This window comes from Nomascus leucogenys, chromosome 13 (assembly GCF_006542625.1).
Source record: "Nomascus leucogenys isolate Asia chromosome 13, Asia_NLE_v1, whole genome shotgun sequence".
Lineage (NCBI taxonomy): Eukaryota > Metazoa > Chordata > Mammalia > Primates > Hylobatidae > Nomascus > Nomascus leucogenys.
The window spans coordinates 54,107,224-54,130,794 of NC_044393.1; the positions used below are offsets into that span (position 1 = coordinate 54,107,224).

General features: G+C 36.6%; 1 protein-coding gene across 7 annotated transcripts in view; it reads left to right on the forward strand.

Annotated features, from left to right (window-relative positions):
- Positions 1-23,571, forward strand: part of KMT2E (lysine methyltransferase 2E) — a 100,222-nt gene that overhangs the window by 73,291 nt on the left and 3,360 nt on the right. For 6 of the 7 annotated variants that reach the window (XM_030825662.1, XM_030825663.1, XM_030825661.1 and 3 more), the window contains 12 exons: positions 2,897-3,161; positions 4,110-4,208; positions 14,239-14,403; positions 14,702-15,010; positions 18,292-18,546; positions 18,712-18,856; positions 19,371-19,621; positions 20,011-20,067; positions 20,208-20,771; positions 21,785-22,071; positions 23,127-23,215; positions 23,324-23,449. In XM_030825662.1, coding sequence (XP_030681522.1) covers positions 2,897-3,161; positions 4,110-4,208; positions 14,239-14,403; positions 14,702-15,010; positions 18,292-18,546; positions 18,712-18,856; positions 19,371-19,621; positions 20,011-20,067; positions 20,208-20,771; positions 21,785-22,071; positions 23,127-23,215; positions 23,324-23,449 — 2,612 coding nt within the window. The remainder of the gene's footprint in view (positions 1-2,896; positions 3,162-4,109; positions 4,209-14,238; positions 14,404-14,701; positions 15,011-18,291; positions 18,547-18,711; positions 18,857-19,370; positions 19,622-20,010; positions 20,068-20,207; positions 20,772-21,784; positions 22,072-23,126; positions 23,216-23,323; positions 23,450-23,571) is intronic. The other variant, XM_030825665.1, reaches the window with a different exon arrangement.

The following is a 23,571-nucleotide window of genomic DNA, read 5'->3' on the forward strand; positions in this document are numbered from 1 at the left end:
ACATATATGCTATATATGCTATTTGTTGGCAAATATAGCATATAATATATATTATATATGGCATATATAATATATATAGCATATATAATATATAATACATAATATGTAACATATAATATAGCATATGTGCTATATATGTGACAATATATATGCTAGCTCATGTGGAGTGGTATATAATAAAATATTAGCATATACATGCTATATATATGCTTATATATATAGTATATATATGCTAGCTTATGTTGAATGGTATCTCTTTATATTAATATTTTTATTTACCATTTTCCTTGATTATTCATTAATGCAGAAGTCTTTTTCTTTTCTTTTTTTTTGAGATGGAGTCTTGCTCTGTCACCCAGGCTGGAGTGCAGTGGCGCGATCTTGGCTCACTGCAACCTCCGCCTCCTGGGTTCAAGCAATTCTCCTGCTTCAGCCTCCCGAGTAGCTGAGACTACAGGCGCACACTGCTATGCCTGGCTAATTTTTTGTGTTTTAGTAGAGATGGGGTTTCACCGTGTTGCCCAGGCTGGTCTCTAACTCCTGAGCTCAGGCAATCCACCCGCCTCGGCCTCCCAAAGTGCTGGGATTACAGGCGTGAGTTACCATGCCCAGCCTCCCAGAGGTCTTTTTCTATATTGTCATTTGGATTTCTCTCTTGTGAATTGCCTGATCGTATTATCTGTCCGTCTTTCTTTTGGGTAGCTGTTTTCTCTCTCTTTTTTTTTTTTTTCCCAGAAGTTCTTTATATATTCTGTAGTCTTGGGTTATAAGCAATTCAGTTCCTCTTATTCTATATATTTTTAAACTTTGTGTGATATTCTTTTTAAATGAAGTTTTTAAAATGTTCATTATATTTTCTCTTGGTGAAATCCCTCTCCCTTTAGTATCCCTTTCTACTGATTATTGCAGTCAGATGTATCATATCGTTTTTAGTCCTTTCTCCTCTAGAAGGTAGGAGATTTAGCATAGTTCTTTGCTCAATGCTTTGTGGGATTACATATCCCATAGAGGTTAAGAATGTAATCTGTCTGGTTTCAAATCCTGGCTTGGTCACTTACTACGTAACCTTGGACCAATTTCTTCATCACTTTGTGCTGCATTACCTCAAGTATATGAGAAGAAGAATAATACTCACCTAAAGTGCTTCATAAACAAAAGCTGTTGCCATCATTATTGTTTGTAGTTCTGTTGTCCTAAAATCAAACATCTAGAATGAGTTTCAAGCTAGTATCTGTTAATACCTGATTTGGGAGGTGGGAGGTAGGACCATAAATGTTTGAATTCTCTCCCTGGTTCACAGAATTAGGAAGTTGGATTTGAATCTTTCTAGCAGTTTTAAAAGTAAATGAGTTAGGAATATTAGACACTTAATAAGTAAATTGTTCTTATTGTGAACAAACATTCAACTACTTAAAACATGCAAAGTGGGAGATTTGTATTATTGTTTAACTGAGGTTTGGGCTTTTGGCCTGTATTATAGAGATGAACTACATCTTAGCAGCTGTGGTAAAGATAAAGTGGTCAGAGTTGAGAGATATTGAAAAGTACATGCACCTGAGAGTCATACAGACCTGGATCTAGATGCAGTCCCTTCCACTTATTAACTATGTAACACTGGACAAGATGCTAATCCTCAGTGAGTTTTAATCTCACTTGTAAAATGGGGGTAATATCCTTACTGTGAAGATGAGACAGAGTGCAGTTATTTCTCACGCTTCCATTTGAAAGAGGGAACATTTAGTATGGTGAAAAGGAAACATTAAATTTTATCAAGGTAGCTTTTTAAAGAAACCTGGTTGTTGATATCATTCCTTAAAGGATAAGACAAACTAGTTGAGGTTTAGTATTTGTTATACCTAGTGTTTTTTATGTAGGTCACATTTCAGATCAGTATTTTATATAGCACTCTGGGATACTGAAGTAATTATGGTTTCTGCCTTTGTGTAAACCACAGTATCATTTTGCTTTAAAAGACTCAAAGTTTTAATGTGTTTGTTTTTTTCTTCTTCTGTAACATATTACATATTGAGCATCCCTCATGCAAAAATCTGAAATCCAAAATCCTAAACTTTTTTTGTTTTTTTTTTTTTTGGATGGAGTCTCACTCTGTCACCCAGGCTGGATTGCAGTGGCATGATCTCAGCTCACTGCAACTTCTGCCTCCTGGGTTCAGGCGATTCTCCTGCCTTAGCCTATTGCGTAGCCAGGATTACAGGTGCCTGCCACTATGGCCAGGTAATTTTTGTATTTTTAGTAGAGACAGGGTTTTACCATGTTGGCCAGGCTGGTCTCAAGTGATCTGCCCGCCTTGGCCTCCCAAAGTTCTGGTATTACAGGCGAGAGCCACTGTGCCTGGCCATCCTAAACTTTTTGAGCACTGACATGATGCCACAAGTAGAAAATTCTACACCTGACCTCATATGACAGGTCACAGTCAAAGTGCAGTCAGAACTTTGTTTCAGGCACAGAATTATTAAATATATTGTATAAAATTACTTTTAGCCTATGTGAAACATGAGTGAATTTTGTGTTTAGACCTGGATCCCATTCCCCAAGATACCTCATTATATACCTCATTATATATATATGCAAACATTCCAAAATCCACAACCCTTCTGGTCCTGAGCATTTCAGGTAAGGCATGCTCAACCTGTACCAGTTATACTTATGATTGAAGGCCTAATATCTGGTCAGAAATCAACATCTAATTATTGTATTATTTTGATGAAAAAAATTTTTTGTGGTAGTTAACTGGGAATGTAAATAACTAAAAAGGATTGCTTATAATTAATAGTAATTGCATACAGTTTTGTGGAGTTGCAGCTTAAAATGGATTAGAAAATCTCCAGTTTTGTTTTGTATTTTGAAATAAATATTTAACTGGTTATCTTTCTAGTAAGTACAAGGTGGACTGTGCATGCCTCAAAGAAAACCCAGAGTGCCCTGTTCTAAAACGTAGTTCTGAATCCATGGAAAATATCAATAGTGGTTATGAGACCAGACGGAAAAAAGGAAAAAAAGACAAAGATATTTCAAAAGAAAAAGATACACAAAATCAGAATATTACTTTGGATTGTGAAGGAACGACCAACAAAATGAAGAGCCCAGAAACTAAACAAAGAAAGCTTTCTCCACTGAGACTATCAGTATCAAATAATCAGGTACTGAACTCTGCTCTCAATGAAATTAAATAAACAAAGGAAAATAATCTGTCATATTTTATCCTCTTCTTTGTTCTATGTATAATTGTTTAAAGTATTTTTAAGTCCATTTTGTCATTTAATGAAGTTTTCATAAGTGTAAAATACAGGTTCTGCTAGAATTTGTACAATATTTGTTGAATTATTAAGAAACAGCTCAGCAAGCAAATCCTTGCAGAATTGTAGACAAGATTTTCCTAAGACTAGGTAACTTTTAAAAATCTTCTAGATGGCACTTTATGTTCATAATAAATGTTCTTACTTAAAGTCTTAAGCTGCAAAATTTTCTTTCTTTAAACATGTGGATGCTGGTAATCTTATCAATTCTATAAGCATGTCACAATAACAGCAAATAAAATTTTTGAGAGAAAATTCACTAAGAACATATAAGGTAATTTTGGGGGTAAAGTTCGACCAAAGTCTATCTGTCCCACCAGTAAATACATTGTTATATGTCCTCTATAAACAAAAAACAGTTAGGAGGGATCATTAAAATGTGAAAGTAAGGTTTTGCTCATTTCCAGGGCCCTATCTATCTTCTAGAAATGATTTCCCTTAAACTTTCAACTGAACAAACACTTATTGAGCACTGGGTATTTGTGGGTTTTTCTGAAATAATTTATATGTTTATGTTTTGGGAACTCTATAAATGTAAGGCCATGCTACCATATTTGACCTATATTGATAAAAACTTGATTGGCTAAAATTTAAAAAGCAAAAGTATTTGGTTGCATGATTTTGAAAAGTGTCTTGAATTAGGAAACCAGTTTTAAATTTCTTAAATAATTTAAATAGGCTGATATTTACATGTTGAATTTGTTGTGGTTGAAAGACATTAAAATAGTTTAATGTCACTAGTTGTATAGATGGAGTAATAGTTTGTATAAAGAAGTCGTTTCCATTTTTCAGGAACCAGATTTTATTGATGATATAGAAGAAAAAACTCCTATTAGTAATGAAGTAGAAATGGAATCAGAGGAGCAGATTGCAGAAAGGAAAAGGAAGATGGTAAGTTGGGAAGCCAGTAGTTTGGGCTTAGTGACAGCTGCTCTGCATATGGTAATTGTTGCTGCCTTTACATGGGCTTTTACATTATTCTTTGAAGTTAGCAAATGATGTGCCATTGAACATTTTTATTTGGTGTGGTCATTACCATTTAAATAAATTCCACTAATCTTGTATTTTTATTGGTTGTTCATTAGAGATTTAAGAATGTATGACATTTAAGAAATATGAACATTTTGGAAGTAATAACTATTAATATTTTAATAATTCCACACTGAACTATTAATAAATTTTAATGCCACAATTACTGTTCAGAATGTCTTTTATTAGCTAAATGTATCCTCTCATGATTTGAAGTATAATAAAAACAGAACTTTAAACCTTACTATAGCACCAAATAAATTGCTTATGCAAAAAAAAAACAAAAAACCTACCACTGGTAGCTATTTCTGTAGTCTCACACTGCTATCATACAATAAGGTTCTCATTAAAATAAATTTAGGATGTATATTCCTTGTACTATTTACAAATCTTTTATCCGTGTAAAAATTAGGACAGGATATTTTCTCACAAATTATGGTAATTTAGTATTTGATCTATCAGTCAAGGTAATTTAGTATTTGATATATCAGCAAGTTAAGAAAATATGGTATACTTTCTATGCTCTAAAATTTGAAAATGACTTTTCAAACTGACTGATGGCCTTATGATAGGTGCTTACCATTCCCCTTTACTTTGTATGGTCCTTTGTGTCCTGTTTTCGGGGCTTTGTTGTTGTATTCCATGGAATCTCACGTCACATATTTAAGGGTGGGATGTTTGAAAGTTTGGTCATTGTTGGCTGGGAGCGGTGGCTCACACCACTCACTTTGGGAGGCCAAGGTGGGTGGATTATCTGAGGCCAGAAGTTCGAGACCAGTCTGGTCAACACGGCAACACCCCGTCTCTACTAAAAATACAAAAATTAGCCAGGCTTATATTCCCAGCTATTCAAGAGGCTGAGGTGGGAGAATTGCTTGAACCTGGGAGGTGGAGGTTGCAGTGAGCTGAGATCATGCCACTGCACTCCAACCTGGGCGACAGAGCAAGACTCTGTCTCCAAAAAAAAAAAAAGGTTTGGTCATTGTTGACCTACTTAATATGTGCCTGTTTGTATCACCTTGATAGTTTTCTAATATTGATGAATTATTGATACTCAAAATTCTGAAAACAATGAAGAACTGTTTCAGAGCCTTAGGATTTCAGGAACACTGGTCTGTTGAGACAAGGTGGTATTAGAAGAAAAGCAAATAGAAAATATTGGAAGAGTTTATAAAGGAGGAATTCTTGTACCTAAAGGGATTATCTTGAACCTTTTTTGAGATTCAATTATATATGTTATGTGTGCCTTTTCAAGTTACTTATGGCTCTTTATTGAGTATTGATTTTTAGTATTGTTCTGTTTATTCTTCAACTGACACAGCCTTGTGCTGGGAATTTTTAGGAAACCAATTAGAGCATTACTTGTTTCTGTGTGTGGCATGTGTCTGGTGGGAGGAACCTCTTTTATAACTGACTTTAAGGGCTGTAGTGACCACTTTGGAGAAAAAATGAAATAAAAAAAAATCATAGGCCAGGCGTGGTAGCTCACATCTGTAATCCCAGCACTTTGGGAGGCTGAGGTGGGAAGATCACTTCAGCCCAGGAGTTAAGAGACCCACCATGGGCAATATAGCGAGACCTCATCTGTACAAAAAATTGAAAAATTAGCCAGGTGTGACAGTGCATGCCTGTAGTCCCAGCTATTCAGGATGCTGAAGCGGGAGGATCACTTGACTCTAGGGAGGTCAAGGTTGCACTGAGCTGTGATCCTACCACTGCACTCCAGCCTAGGTGATGACAGTGAGATCCCTGTCACAAAACAAACAAAAACAGAAAACCAGTGGGGGTTTGTTCTTTGCCCATAAATACAATAATTTTATTCAGATTGAATTCTGTTTAAAAACATTTATATGGGGCTACTTTAAATATATATTCTTCTATAAATGCTGACAAATTTAGTGGATCTTAGAACATCCTCATTTCTAGATGCCAGAAGAAAATTGGATATTTGCTGGACTCAGTGGCTCACGCCTGTAATCCCAGCACTTTGGGAGGCCAAGACGGGTGGATCATCTGAGGTCAGGAGTTCGAGACCAGCCTGACCAATATGGTGAAACCCCGTCTCTTCTAAAAATACAAAAAAGTTAGCCGGGCATGGTGGCATGCGACTGTAATCCCAGCCACTTGGGAGGCTAAGGCAAGAGAATCACTTGAACCTGGGAGGCGGAGGTTGCAGTGAACCGAGATCATGCCATTGCACTCTAGCCTGGGCAACAAGAGCGAAACTCTTATCTCCAAAAAAAAAAAAAAAGAGAATTGTATACTCAATGTTAAACTTGGTGGAACTTAGAAAATATATATGTATATTGGCTTACTTACTTGGAATCCATTTTTGGTCCTGATTTTTCTTATTAGTATGCTATAGTAAGATGAATACTTCAAAGTTTTTATATCCATTTTAATATATTCTGCCATCTGCCACTAAGGTGGATATGAAACTGAGTATTTTTCATGGGAATAAAATGTGGAAAACTTGCAAAGTATAAATGTCTTTAATTTGGTATTTCGAAAGGATATGAAATTAAAATCTAAAAATCCTTGGCTCCTGACCCATAGCTCTCCAAGTCATCGCAATTGTTACTTCTAATTGGTTCATTTGCTTTGATGTTTGCATTATAGAATGTTTTGATGTAGTCAAATAAGCAGAATGAAAAACATGCATCCTAGGATCCCTAACAATTATTAGAGTTCCCCACCCCCAAGTATTAGTATTATATTTGGTTTTAAAAAGTTTAAAATGAATCACCTTTTATTTTCCTAGTCTTGATTTTTATATTGGTTAGATTAACATCAGTACTCAGAAAGATAACGTCAAGTCAAAAAGTGACAAAGAGGGACAACTAAAACTAGGTAGAATAAAGATGGTAGCATACTACTTTTGAGAAACTTATGTCAAACTGATTTAAATTTCCACCTGTGACAAGATGGACTTCCAAACCATTATGGAGATACAGGTTGAGTATTACTTTTCCAGGACAAGAAATTTTCCAGGATTAATATTTTGGAACATTTGCATTCCACTTACCAGTTGAACATCCCAAATCCAAAAATCTGAAATGCTCCAATGAGCGTTTCCTTTGAGCACCATGTTGGCCATCAAAAAGTTCTGGATTTTGGAGCATTTCAGATTTAAGATGCTCACCTAGACTCGGTATCATGTATATTTATCAGATCGGAATACGAGTCAGTAGTAACATCCTCCCAGATAAACTCCATGTAATCACCAAATTTAAATGTACAGTAGTCCCTCCTTATCTGCAGGTTTGCTTTCCCAGGTTTCAGTTGCCCACTGAGGTTCAAAATATTAAGATACTTTGAGAGAGATATCACATTCACATAACTTTCATTACAGTATATGGTTATAATTGTTCCATTTTGTTATAGTTACGTATGTATAGGAAAAAACAGCACTGTATATATAGGGTTCAGTACTATCTGCAGTTTCAGGCATGCTTTGGTGGTCTTGAAATGTATCCCCTGTGAATAAGTGGGATCCATTGTACTTCACCCTATCCTTTTGTAGTACAGCTTGAAAAATACAAAATTGGCAATTTTAACCTGTATACATAATTTCATATACCACCGATTAAAATCATGTTGAATTCCAAAAAGTGCACCAGGGTATTTATGTATTTTGGTTGTTGGCTTCATTTTTTTAAATGAGAATGGAAGATAAGGCAGTATCTCTGTTTTTAGAAGTATTCACAAAAATAAATGCAACTCAGCAATAAGTGAAGGAGATATAAATATGATAGATAACTTATAGCTGGGGAGAGATCAGATTGTTTCATGAACTCTAGGTAATACATATTTATATTTATGTATATTTAATATATTTTTGTATTTATATTTATGATGGACCTTTTGAGTAGGGTTTAACCAAATACAGGTTAGCTTATGACAAAGTTTCATGGAATGTATTTTTCCAGGGGGAAATCCTGGAGAGAGCTGTAAATATATTTGGTTGGGATTATAGGCTGTTTTTGGAGGAGAGGGCTACTAGGGAGATAAAGGTGGCTATAGGTCACACAAAATACTCAGGAATGAAGATTTCATGAAAGAATATTTATGTGGCCAAGATGGAAAGCCTTTTCATTTCCATTTCCATTTCCATTACCTCTACCCCTTTTGGCCTTTTGGATTTTTCTTTTATGAACATTTTCTTTTTCCATCCATTATATTTTGTCTTTATTTTCCTTAAGAAGTTGTTATCTGCTTTTACAAAAGCAAATTTGTGGCTAAGTTATGTGGAACTACATGGTTATTGTACATTAGGAAAATCTTACCATAAGCCCAGTAGTCTGAAATACAGTAGACTGTTTATACTCACTTGATTCCAAAAACCAGCGCACTACTGAGTGTCCTCCTAGTATGTTTGTGGAGGTGGGGCTAGGTGGCTGTACTCTTGTCATATAAACAGTACATGTGGAAGGGGATTAGATACTGGGGTGTATACCTGTAGCTTAAAGTGATCATTTTAAAAGCAGCAAACTTCTGAAAGATTTAAATACTAAAGGAGACTTGTTGCTGGGCCTGGTGGCTCACGCCTGTAACCCCAGCACTTTGGGAGGCCAAGGTGGGTGGATCACTTGAGTCGATGAGTTCGAGACCAGACTGGGTGACATGGCAAAACTCCATCTCTACTAAAAATACAAAAATTAGCCAGGTATGGTGGCACATGCCTATAATCCCAGCTACTTGGGAGGCTGAGGCACGAGAACCACTTGAACCCAGAAGAGGAGGTTGCAGTGAGCCAAGATGGCATCACTGCACTCCAGCCTGGGTGATAGTGAAAGGCTCAAAAAAAAAAAAAAAAAAAAAAAAAAAAAAAAAAAAAGACATTTCCTCCACCATTTATAATGGCATGAAAAGTCTCCTTTGTAGTTTTAAAATATTTCCAAAATAATTTTTCATAACCCTCATAAGGTACTTCGGGAATATAATCTTGGTAATATATGATGGCCTATATTGTCAGATTGCTTAAAATTGAGTCCACAGAAGATGATTCAGTGTGGTCTTCATATTTAAAAGGACGGACATTTGAGAAACAGTGAAAGGGTATGACAAGGAAGTCACGTAGGCAAGAGATTACTGGACTTGTCAAGCAGGTATGATAGTCTAGAATTTTTATACCACCACAGTATAAACTTCATGAGGGAGAAAACTTAGTTTTATTCATGTTGTAGCCCTGGCTCCTAGGGGAATAAAAAATGGTGTGCAAAAAAGTAGACCATCAATAAATGAGCTAAATGAATGTTCATAACAACCACTTGAGGAAAGACAGACAGATACAGGCCCATGAATGTGAACTGAATGAAGCTTCCCTGTAGTTCAGGTAATGCATAATCTGGAGGCCTTACCCTGGATTGTGCAGGATTCTCCACAATTTTCTCGGCTTTCATCCTTCACATCAAGAAGTATTCCATGCAAGTATAATTTGAGATGCTTTGTGAAAAAGAGCCGTGACCAGTTTACTGTGATGAGCACTATACCATATCTTTCCTTTTCAGATTCCCAGTGTACATGTGTTTAAAAACTTGACACAATTGTCAGATTTTCCTAAACTTGTGTACCCTTGCAGTTTCTTGTGGATAACACCTTTGACCCCCAGAGTGTTATTCAGTGGAACAGACACTGTGGGAAAACACTACAGAATCCATGCTGTTACTAAATGTCTCTAGGAAAACTTGACTGACTTCATTTAGAAAATCACTTTAGAAGATGCAATGCTTTAATAATAAAATAGGATAAATTTGTTGCCAGAAAAGTCATCTGGTGACAGGATTTGAGATGTTATCCAACTCCCTGTTCTGTTTTCAGTTGATGCTGATTTTTTTTGTAAGGTCCTGTTTTCTCTAATTGTAGAGACTGGGAATTTTATTTCTAAAGATGAGTAATTAATGACATTGTGGTGTTAGTGAAAGGGAACCTGATTATTATTTTTATTTTTCATTTTTTTTGAGACAGTCGCACTCTGTCGCCAGGCCTGGCGTGCAGTGGCGCAATCTTGGCTCCCCGCAACCTCTGCCTGCCGGGTTCAAGTGATTCTCCTGCCTCAGCCTTCCAAGTAGCTGGGATTACAGGTGCCCACCACCATGCCTGGCTAATTTTTTGTATCTTTAGTAGAGATGGGGTTTCACCATGTTGGCCAGGCTGGTCTCAAACTCCTGACCTTGTGATGATCCACCCACTTCTGCCTCCCAAAGTGCTGGGATTACACGCGTGAGCCACTGCGCCCAGCCACCTATTTTTATTAGGTACTCAGTTCAAACAAAATGAGGTTAATTAGCTTTAGCTGCCTTCTAATAAATTCAAGATTTCCAAAATTGTTGAAATGCTTCCAGTTAGTTACATGTCTTTAAGTAACAGTGATACGTGCTTGACATAATGTACACACGGTTCTTACTCATTTAAAAAAAATGTGAGTGCTTGCCATTTGAGATATCGGATGAGCAAAGAAGGCCAGGTCACTGCTCTGGAGAAGCTTTCGTAGAGAATGGGGTAGAGGGAATAACAAACGAGTATCAAAATAATAAAGATTGCCATGAGTATAAATTCAATCATCACATGATAGAGGAAATGGAGACACCACACAAGCCATACGTGTTATTTTGGAATGATTTTTATTGGTAACAAATAATCTTACCCATCTTTTTAGATTTATAAGTTTATCTTTCTTATATAAAACGGTAACAAGTTTTTTTGAGCAAGGAATCATTTAATTTCTCTATTTCAAGACCAAAGAATAGGGTGATTTTGTAGGTGGGCTCTGGCTTTCCTTTTCCTTTTTTTTTTTTTAGATAAAGACAGGGCCTTGCTCTTTTGCCCAAGCTGGAGTGCAGTGGTATGACCAATAGCTCACTGCAGCCTCCAACTCCTGGACTCAAGCAATCCTCCTGCCTCAGTGTCTATCTGGAGTAGCCTGAACTACAGGCACATGCTACCATGTTACACTTTTTTTTTTTTTTTTTTCCTGAGACAGAGTCTCGCTTTGTCACCTGGCTGGAGTGCAGTGACGCAATCTCAGCTCACTGCAACCTCCACCTCCCTGGTTCAAGTGATTCTCCTGCCTCAACCTCCCGAGTAGCTGGGACTATAGGCGCGTGCCACACCTGGCTAATTTTTGTTTTTTTAACAGAGACAGGGTTTCACCATGTTGGCCAGGATGGTCTTGATCTCTTGACCTCATGATCCACCTGCCTTGGCCTCCCAAAGTGCTGGGATTACAGGCGTAAGCCACTGCGCCCAGCCTAAATTTTTTTTGTGGAGATGGGAGTCTTGCTTTATGATAGGGATATTATTAAGCAGACTGCTTATAGGAAATTACAATGCTCGGTATTTACTCTTGTAAAACCATAAACTAAGACATATGTCAAAAACAATGTATAGATTTCATGGGAAATCTATCGAGTTTATATAGCACAGGTGTTAGGGGCTATGGAAAGTCTCCGGGGGTTAATTAGGAATCCTAATTTCTCTATCTCTAGAGTCAGCTCTAACTACCTCAAAGAATAAAACTTATTTTTCAGTTAGAGCTATAAAATGGGTGGCAAATTTTGTCTTTAAATAGGTACCATATACCATGGCTGTGTCAAAAAATGTACTGTATGTAATGGTGACTAGAAAAGCTGAATGACATGACCTTTAAGAAACTAAAAATAAATGTAGAAAACCAGGCATGTTTATATTCCAAAATATTTGTGTATTTTAAGATAAAGCTAGGTTTAAAGCTGTTAGGAAATGTTTAGTGCTTAAGCTTTATTCTTAGCCAGCTGTAGTAATGTAGGAAGAGTTTTGCTTTATGTAGCGGCAGTAATTGGAAAGAAGAGTAAATTAGGAGCCAGGAAACGTGCATAGTAATTATGGCTCTGCTTTTAAATGAGTCACTTAATACACATGGGCTTTAGTTTCCTCAGCAGTATTGGACCACATTATTTTTTAAGATCCTGATCAACTCTAGAAGATTATGAAGCATCTCTAAATACAGGATTTTGCTCTGACTATAAATTAGCTGTAGTGTTTACAGGGGAGTTTGATTTTTTAATTGAATGTTTATATCATATAGTTTTATCTGTGACCAAAACAAGAAAATATTTCTTGTATCTCAAACAAGAAAATATTGGACTATGTCACTCTTGTGGCATAAATTTGTATTTACCTTAGAACACCCAGGATAATCATACTACAAAAAATATCTTCCTTGGGTGCCCACCTTTGGGTAGTTTTTTCTTTTACACATACAATGATTCTTGCCAAGTTTGTTTCTTCTGGAAAAATGTACTTTCCCCAAATTTTTTATTTTAAATTTTTTGAAAAGAAATAACCGTAGTAATTGATCCCTTCTCTCCAACCAGGTTCATCAGGTAAAGCGCAGTTTGGGAAAATGATCTTTTTAGTTACTCCAATTTCTCCTCTTCTAAATTGGGGTTTTAGAGAAGCCCTGATAAAAAGTTCTACAGAGAGCCACACGACAAAAAGGGGTAAAGGTAATTTAAAAGCCCCCAAATAAGGAATTTTTAAGGAAAGAACTCAGCTGTAAAACTTTCAGTTCCAGTGAACAAGTAGAACCATCTTTTGCATGTGCTATTGTAGTGTTTGCCCGTCCCAGACTAGGAGAAGTGAGATGCAGATACGTAATCCATGAACAAAGAACCTTACCTCTTTGGACCTCAGTTTCCTCAGAGTCATGTTTGCAATATGGAAATTTGCTGTCACAAATTAGAAACTTAGAAGCATTATTAGAGTACTTTTGTTGACATAGTATTTTGTTCCCTTGCTGAGTGTAACAACAACAACAAAAATATAGGAACAGGTAAACAGTAGTTTCCAAAGTGTAGGTATCTTGAGGCTGGAATCTCTGCTGGTAATTACTGGAACTAAAGCTCCAATATTGAGAAGACTATGGCATCCAGACCTTGAGTTTCTGATCTTTCTTCCTTACATCGATGGTAATAAAGGAGGAAACACAAATGGATCTGAGCCTCAGGACCTGGTTCTTTTCATTTTAAGAACTGGACAATTGATGGATGTGGTTCCTGGTTCTGGTTTAGAGCTGAAGCATCTGCCAGGCCTACTGGTCAAGGCTCTGGGTCTTACTCTTAATGTTCTCTTTGGATAGAGAACTGATGCTCAAAGGAACACTTGGCTGTTTCTCAGTCCCTGTCTTGAATTGTCAGTGTAAGACAGGAAGAGCAGAAGGTAGAGGGATACTTTATAAGAATTACAATGGAGGGCAAGAGGGCTAAAGTAGAAATAATAATTAACATACAGAATGCCCACCATTTTCCAACTACTGTTTGAAAACCTCATATTTTCTGCTGGAACCAAATAACAACTCAGAGAAGTTCAAGTTTTATTACCCACATATTACTGTCTCAGAAAGGTTAACTTGCCTGGAGTCACAGAGATACTTATCAAATGAGACTCATAATTTTTAAATGCAAGACTTTACCTCACAACATCCTGCTGCAGTATGTCAATAATATACTCGCTCAAGTGCATATGTATTTTACCTTTTCAACGTATCATTACCTTAGGGATTTTGGATCTTTTTTAAAAGGCTGATTTCTGTATTATTAAGATAAAAGATTTTTGGTTTGGTAAAACAAAGTAATTTTTGAGGCTTGTTTGTTTTGTTTTGCACTTATCATTAACACTCAGTCATCCAAGTGTTTCCTTCATGAAATATTTGCAATTAACAGGGCTTACCAAGATGATGGGAATTCTGAAAGGTCTTGAACAGAAATGTTTTTTCTCCCCATATCCACCAATAATAGAAGTAGTTTGCTAATAGTATCATAGCAATTATTTTTTACATTTATCACAAACATTTGGACAATTTTACTTTTGAGCAATGATATTTATGATGTCACTTAAAATTTAAATTTCATAGACAAGAGAAGAAAGAAAAATGGAAGCAATTTTGCAAGCTTTTGCCAGACTTGAAAAGAGAGAGAAAAGAAGAGAACAAGCTTTGGAAAGGATCAGCACAGCCAAAACTGAAGTTAAAACTGAATGTAAAGATACACAGATTGTCAGTGATGCTGAAGTTATTCAGGTATTATTTATTCAGGTCTAGTTTTATTTTCTTAAACACTTTCAAATAAAATGTCTATACTTGCATTAATTACTTATAAGGAATTTGAAATAATGTCTATTAGCTTTTTAATAGCATTTTTCAGATCCTATGGGAGTTTCAGCTTGAGATAAAAGACTATATATTATCTCTGTTCTTTATTGTATATCAGAATTCAAAAATTCTGGAAAGTTGGCTTCTGAAGTAGATTAATGCTATTATATTTAAACTTTATATATATGTAGTATAAAAAGTTGCATTCGCTTGTATTTTTAATTAGGAACAAGCAAAAGAAGAAAATGCTAGCAAGCCAACTCCTGCCAAAGTAAATAGAACTAAACAGAGAAAAAGTTTTTCTCGGAGTAGGACTCACATTGGACAGCAGCGTCGGAGACACAGAACTGTCAGCATGTGTTCGGATATCCAGCCATCTTCTCCTGATATAGAAGTTACTTCACAACAAAATGATATTGAAAATACTGTACTTACAATAGAACCAGAAACTGAAACTGCACTAGCAGAAATAATTACTGAAACTGAAGTTCCAGCACTTAATAAATGTCCTACAAAGTACCCCAAAACAAAGAAGGTATGATTCTAATGAATGTAAGAACTGTTTTTCTAACAGTTTCTTATATTAATTATATTGGTTTTAAAAATTAGATTTTTAAGACCTCATAATAAACAGAATAAGAGGCAGTTTTTATACTTGCAGATTTTTAAACTAAGAATGAGAATTCCAAAACTGTAAAATTAATATAAATGTTTGCATTACTGTGAAGATAAAGTTACATTCAGTTTATCAGGACTTTTTTAGTGTTGCAATTCATGATTTCTTTAAATAAGTTCGCCTATGTACAAAATATATACTTCTCTGAAACTGCTTTTACATGTGTTATCCTTTATTTATATTTTTATGAATTTCATTGTATAGGTAGATTATAAGAATTAAATGTGAAGAAATTGATTTCTACAGAATGTACCAAGAAAATTTATAAGAAAGAGTAGTTTTAGGTGTAAATTATTAATAAAAATCTCTGAAACACTACTGTTAGACTTAAGCAATTACGGGAAACAACCTGAGCTTTTTCAGATCAGAAATAACAAAATATCCTAATGAAGCTGCTCTTTGTCTCCCACTCTGACTAGAGTACAGCAGATTGGGGCAGAGGTACTAAAATGTGGTAATCCTTATGCTGTTTAGGGGTAGATCATGAATGTATATTTCTCATACACTTTACTTTGAAATTTCATTTATTCTGTCTTTGTTCTTACCTAATGCAGTACAGTTTGTAGGCATGCTGCTAAACCATGACATGTACGTTTAGTAAAATTCTAGTATGAACCCAGGATTATATTTTAATGGCACAAGTTAAATAATTTACTTGCCAAAGTCACAGGTTTCATTAGAGACAATCTAAACACAGTTGTTGCTAATTCAAAGTCTGTACTCTCCTTACTGTACCGCCGTAGCTTAAGCAACCCAATATTTGCCTGTAACAATGGACAAAAAAATTCTAACTTTGTAAAGTGAAAAGAAAAAACCTCAGGCTTAGAAGAAGTGAAACTACTTTCTCAATTACAAATACGACATAATCCCTACCTTTTATTAAACTTTTAACAAAGTTGTGGTATTATAAATTTATTTAAATCCCTGGTCTGAGATGTAGGCTTCTACATCCTATCTGATTCTCTTAAAAAGCTCTTTTGCCTGCAGATTTTGTTATTTTAAACAACATACTGTTTGACAGAGTACCAAATTATCATGATTTCCCCTAAAGGCCTCATTAAGTTTAATAATACATGTCACTTTTTCCGTTCCAAATACTGTTCTAAGAGCTTTATGTATGTTATTGAACTTTTAATCTTCATAACAATCCTATTTATAGAACTAGGATTTATAGAACTAGGTTCTATCACAACCCTTCTTTTACAGATAAAGATTGAGATATAAAAAAGTTACTTAACTTGCTCATGGTCACAGTGTAAATGGCAAAGCCAGGATTGACCCTCCTGGCAGTCTGGCTCCAGACTCCATGTGTTTCACTACTGCATTCTACTGCTGTCCTAGGAATGGAGTTCTATATACATAGAGGGACAGAAAAGATGCTAAAATGTTTATAGTGGTTACCTTTGGAAAAAAGGATGGGTAGATTTTTAAAATGTGTGTGTGTGTGTGTGTGTGTGTGTGTGTGTGTGTGTGTGTGTGTGAATGTGTGTGTGTGTGTGTGTGTGTATACATATGCACATTTACACATACTAAGTTCTATACATTTTCTTTTTTCTTTTGAGATGGAGTCTTGCTCTGTTGCCCACGCTGGAGTGCAGTGGTGTGATCTCAGCTCACTGCAAGCTCCGCCTCTGGGTTCAAGTGCTTCTCGTGCCTCAGCCTCCTGAGTAGCTGAACTACAGGCGCGCAGCACCACACCCGGCTAATTTTTTTGTATTTTAGTAGAAACAGGTTTCACCATGTTGGCCAGAATGGTCTCCATCTTCTGACCTTGTGATCCACCTGCCTCAGCCTCCCAAAGTGCTGTGATTACAGGCATGAGCCACCACACCCAGCCATATTTTCTATAAATTACATTTAGACTTAGAAATTAAAATATCATTTGCTAACTAGATAACAATATGAACAGTTACTCGTTTTTTTAAAGTAGTAATTTATACTTCAGGGTCAGGTATATTCATATAGCCAGTTGAGACTCTATTATGTATGTTGTAGATCAGAGAATCAGCAGAATTAATGACTATGAAAAATTTCAAAGCACAAGAACCTTAAGAGATATTCCAAACCCCTTAAATCAGGGATTGTCAATGGTGACTTTTAAATATATATGTATTGTGAGCCAGGTGTGGTGGCTTATGCCTGCAATCCCAACATTTGGGGAGGTTAAGGTGGGAGGATCACTGGAGCCCAGGAGTTCAAAACCAGCCTGGGCAGCATAACGAGACCCCGTCTCCACAGAAAATTAAAAACAAAAAAATTAGCTGAGCATGGTGGTGCACACCTGTAGTCCCAGCTACTTGGGAGGCTAAGGTGGTAGGATGACTTGAGCCCAGGAGGTCCAGGCTACAGTGAGTCATGATCATGCCACCGCACTCCAGCCTGGGCAACTCACCCTTTCTCAAAAAAAGTACTGTGCACTGTCCTCATCTCCAGGAGATTCTGATGGGCAGCTATTGTAGGAAAACACTGCCTAAAATCAGATTTTTCTAACAGATGGAACATTTTATACCTATAATAGAAGCAGTAGTAAACCTAAATTTAGTGTGTTTAATAAAATGGTATTGACGTGTCTCTAGTTGTAACTATATTAAAAAGCTTGGCTGGGCACGGTGGCTCACACCTGTAAACTCAGCACTTTGCAAGGCTGAGGCGGGAGGATTGCTTGAGCCCAGGGGTTGAGACCAGCCTGGTATAGCGGACCTTGTCTCTACAAAATACTTTAAAAATTAGCCAGGCGTGGTGGTGAGCGCCTTGTCCCAGCTACTCAGGAGGCTGAAGTGGAGGGATCACCTGAGCCCAGGGGGCGGAGGCTTCAGTAAGCCGAGACTGCACCACTGCACTCCAGCCTGATGACAGAGATCTTGTCTCAGAAAAAAAAGTAATATAAATTTCATGTAATGTAAATATTTAAAAAGCAACCATACGTTTTGTTCTACAAAATAATTGGGTAAAAAGTTTCAGAATAACAGTAGATAACTAAGAAAATGTAAAAGGACATACTGATATTTTGATCACATATAATTTAAATTACCCAATTTATCATTTTAGATAATACACCAATTTCAAATCTGATATTAGAACATTCAATAGGAGAATTTGGAATTACATATATAATGATCCATTTTTTTTCTTTTCTCTAGCACTTGGTCAATGAATGGTTAAGTGAGAAGAATGAGAAGACAGGAAAACCTTCAGATGGCCTTTCAGAAAGGCCTCTACGCATAACTACAGATCCTGAAGTGTTAGCTACACAACTCAATTCTTTACCAGGTCTCACTTACAGCCCCCATGTATACTCTACTCCTAAGCATTATATTAGATTTACTTCACCATTCCTTTCAGAAAAAAGGAGAAGAAAAGAACCTACTGAAAACATTTCTGGTTCATGCAAGAAGGTAAACTTTTCTTTGGAAATAAAAATGTAGAATGAGCCAAATGTCAACTCATTCCTTACTACCATCCATGGTAGCGAAATGCTTTTGGAATCGGCTCTGTATTTACAGGCTATATAAACAGCTACAAACTGATTCCTGTTCATTCATGTATTCTGTTTTATTCAGCGATGGTTGAAACAAGCTCTGGAAGAAGAAAATTCAGCAATTTTACATAGATTTAATTCACCCTGTCAAGAAAGATCCAGAAGTCCTGCAGTCAATGGTGAAAATAAAAGTCCACTACTATTAAATGACAGCTGTTCCCTTCCAGGTAGGATTTTTTTTCAGAATTTTGGTTTGAGAAATGTGGCAGGACATACGTATAGCTTTACAACAGGCATACTCTAGTTACTGGTATGCACTTTAGAAGAGAAGCACATTGTTGTAGAGATTTTCTCTTTTCTGTCCTCTGTATTTTTTGGCTGAAGATACCAGTTCACAATACCACGTATGTTGGGGTTTATGAATTTTTAAAGGCGTCTGGACTGGCTGCTTTTCAGACAGACAAGGACTCTTACAAATCAGTTAAAGTAACATCGGTACTTGTAAGATACTTTGAGACCCCTAGGCCTGTAACTCCAGGCAAGGTAATGCTTGCTAATTGGGGAGGGAGGTGGGGCACTGCTTCATGTTAGTACCATTTTTTTTAAAACCTTGAAATTTAGTTTTGGGGTAAAAGTCATAACTGCCATTGTTTATATTTTATCTTTCCCAGAATGTGACACAGACAGATTTTAACAAATAGCAACAGTGTAATTTCTTACAGATTATTATTTCACCAACAGATTTAACTACACCACTAAAAAAACGAAGATTTTATCAGTTGCTAGATTCGGTTTACTCAGAAACCTCCACACCTACTCCTTCCCCGTATGCTACACCAACTCACACCGATATTACTCCTATGGACCCATCTTTTGCCACGCCTCCACGGATAAAATCAGATGATGAAACTTGTAGAAATGGTTATAAACCCATATATTCACCAGTTACCCCAGTAACTCCTGGTACACCAGGAAATACCATGCACTTTGAGGTGAGAAATTTTAATGGAGGAAAAAAAAATTCAACACTTGGGGGGATGGGATTTCTTTTAAGAGCTCTTTCCCCTCCTTTAACAACTAGTGTGCTGAGAATACAAAAAAAGGTTGTAAGAAACTAAAAATCGGAACAATTTATTTATATGAATTTAGATGTTTTTATTTTTACTAAAATGAGCATAACTTTCATCTTGTTGATATACACAGTAGACTAAATGTGTGTATCAAATTGATCTTAAAGCAGTCTTATTTGGGAAATGGAAATAAACAGGAAACGATCTAAAACCAAAGTCTGTATTTTTCATTTTGTTTTCATTTCTATAATTATTATGGATATACTTACGTATTTTTAAATTTTCAATTCTAATTCTTTCTTTATATACAGAATATTTCTTCCCCAGAAAGTTCTCCAGAAATAAAGAGACGCACTTATAGTCAAGAGGTAAGAAGTTAACTTAAAAAGGGTGAATTGGTAGTTTTTTTCCTATTACATTGCTTTCCTTAAATTACTGGTAAATTTTGAAATAAACAGTCCCAAGATGTGATTATTTGTATAATTTTTTTTTTTAAATTTGTAAACAGGGATATGACAGATCTTCAACCATGTTAACATTGGGGCCTTTTAGAAATTCCAATTTAACTGAACTGGGTCTGCAAGAAATAAAGACTATCGGTTATACGAGCCCTAGGAGTAGGACTGAGGTCAACAGGCAGTGCCCTGGAGAAAAGGAACCTGTGTCAGACCTTCAGCTAGGACTTGATGCAGTTGAGCCAACTGCCCTACATAAAACCCTGGAAACGCCTGCACATGACAGGGCTGAGCCCAACAGCCAACTGGACTCGACTCACTCTGGACGGGGCACAATATATTCTTCCTGGGTAAAGAGCCCTGACAGAACAGGAGTTAACTTCTCAGTGAACTCCAACTTGAGGGACCTGACACCCTCGCATCAGTTGGAGGTTGGAGGAGGCTTCCGAATAAGTGAGTCAAAGTGCCTGATGCAGGATGATACTAGAGGCATGTTTATGGAAACAACTGTGTTTTGTACTTCCGAAGATGGGCTTGTATCTGGTTTCGGACGGACTGTTAATGACAATTTGATCGACGGGAGTTGCACACCCCAGAATCCACCACAAAAGAAAAAGGTTACAAATTTAACAATTTATAGTCCTTTTAATAGTTTTTTTTCATACTACTACTGAGGGGAATTAGTAGGTAGATGTATTATGTAAGGCATTCTTAATTTAGTTATTAAAGTTACATTTTTAATATTTTTAAACCTTTTGTAAATGCTGGCTTAATTAGAAAATGTTTACAGAAAAGTAAAAAAATTCTAGTAATATGGGAAATCCTTGTAAGCAGCATGGTTTCAGAAAAATCTCAAGATTATTTATTTCACCAAATGAGTATTTTTTAAAACTAGGCACTCCCCAACCAAAAACACAGACCTGAATAACATTTGTGTTATTACGTTTATTGTACATTGAGCAAGCACCCTTGTATAGAGGAAATGCCTCTTTCCTCATCTATAATATCTACAGTATTTAGGTCATGGATGTAAGAGTGTTTTTATTTTGCTAATAGTTAATGTATTAAATATTAAGTTACTTCCCTGATTTCCCATTATTTGGTTGGCAGACATACTGAGATAATTAGAATGCCTTATTTCAAAAGAAACTATAGCACTTATTTTGTTAGTAGGCTTATTGCTTTGCAAGTCCAAGAATTTTCGTGATGTGTGCTTTTAATTTTTATAACAGAGTCCAGTTGGCAACTTTGTGGGAAGCAATGTAGTATAGTGGAAAGAGCACGGGCTTTCAAGTAAGACCTAGGTTCGAATCCCGGCTCCAACACTCACCAGCTGTGTGACCTTGAGTGAGTGAGTTACTCAATTTCCTCATCTATAAAATGGGGATGATAATATACCTATTTCATAGGGTTGTTGTGAGGATAAATGAGATAATGTATGTAAATCATCTAAGTACAATGCCTGGAATATAGTAGGCATTTGATAATTATTAATTATTTGCTCAGAATCAATTAAAATAATTTTCCTAATGTAAATATAGTAATTCTCTTTAGACAAAAAAGAATGCATTGGTTCTTACATAAAAAACAAGAATAAAAGATTTGCTTTTTCTTATCTTTCTTGCTTAAGGTTTCTCTATTAGAATACCGTAAGAGACAACGTGAAGCTAGGAAAAGTGGCTCTAAGACAGAGAACTTTCCACTCATTAGCGTATCACCCCATGCAAGTGGAAGCTTGAGCAACAATGGTGATGGCTGTGCCAGCAGTAATGAGAATGGGGAGCAGGTGGAACACACTGCTAGCCTACCTTTACCAACACCAGCTACAGTTTATAATGCCACTTCTGAAGAAACTAGCAATAACTGCCCTGTTAAGGATGCTACTGCCAGTGAGAAGAATGAACCAGAAGTTCAATGGTAAGCCCATTCTGAAGTATGCTACTCTGGAAGAAAAACAAGCTTTTGTTCAAGTATTCTTCCTATTTGTTGTTCTCCCAAGGCTAAGCTGATAGTGCTTTGTGGTCACAATTTTAAAAGATTTTCTCTGCTAATAGGATTTTAAGCCAGCTGTGTATGGCCTGTGTTGTTAAGTGTCGATTGTATTTATTCCTTGGTAATTTATTCATACTTTACACACAAATATTCTCTCCAAAGAATTTTTATCAGAGTCAACAGTTCTGCAGACTTCCTTTATAACCCCTACCAGTTACCTTGAAAGAACAACCAGGGTTAGTGCTTCTTCAGAAGGAATAGGAGCAGCTGCATATAGGATGGATCTTGGCAAATGGCAGGCGGCCACACTCACTTTGCTCCTTGGTCCCCTTTCCACCTGAAAGCATGCAATCCTGATAGCAGTTTGTTAGGGGCATGTTTTGTACCTTTGGTCACCTGAAGTGACATTCTCAATGTTAATATATTATCTTCAACTCCTTGCCTTCTTTTTACCAATAAATTGCTGGAGACAAAGGAATTGAGTCCTTCAAATAAGGATAATAATCTCAGTTCTGGGAGCAGTCAGCAAAATAAGAGAGGATTAACTTTTTTTTTTTTTTTTTGAGTTGGAGTCTTGCTCTGTCGCCCAGTCTGGAGTACAGTGGCGCAATCTTGGCTCACTGCAAGCTCCATCTCCCGGGTTCAAGCGATTCTCCTGCCTCAGCTTCCCGAGTAGCACCCACGACCACGCCTGGCTAATTTTTTTTGTATTTTTAGTAGAGACGGGGTTTCACCATGCTGGCCAGGCTGGTCTCAGACTCCTGACCTCGTAATCTGCCCACCTTGGCCTCCCAAAGTGCTGGGATTACAGGCATGAGCCACTGTGCCCTGCCAAGGTTAACTATTTTCAAAGGTTAACACCAAAGCATTTTCCCAGTAGATCAGAAGCCTTGGTCTGACAGTACATGTTGACTATGAAGCAACAATGTAACTAGCAGTAGTTTCTTTCAATAGAGAATAATGTGATTTTTCTCTGAAAGGACTGCCTCAACTTCAGTGGAACAAGTCAGAGAAAGGAGTTATCAGAGAGCTTTACTTCTCAGTGATCACCGAAAAGATAAAGATAGTGGTAAGTGAGCTTGTTCCTTCACCAGAAAGTGGAGTCAGTTAATCACTCTGCATCCTCGTTCTTTGCAGCTCTAATGTTCTCTTTGGGTCTGCTCTGCTTCATCTCTAGGGGGAGAATCACCATGTGTCTCATGTTCACCGAGTCATGTTCAGTCTTCACCTTCATCTCATTCAAATCACATACCCCAGTTGCAAGCTAAGGGCCCAGTCCCTTCTTTCAGTGAACTTATGGAAGGTCAGTAAGCAGATGACCGATAATGTTATTCTTTAACACATTTTAAAATCGGACAAGAGAGCCTTTATAAAAAGTTGGTTTGGATAGTAGAATGTATGTTGCTTTGTGGTGTTAAAACACTG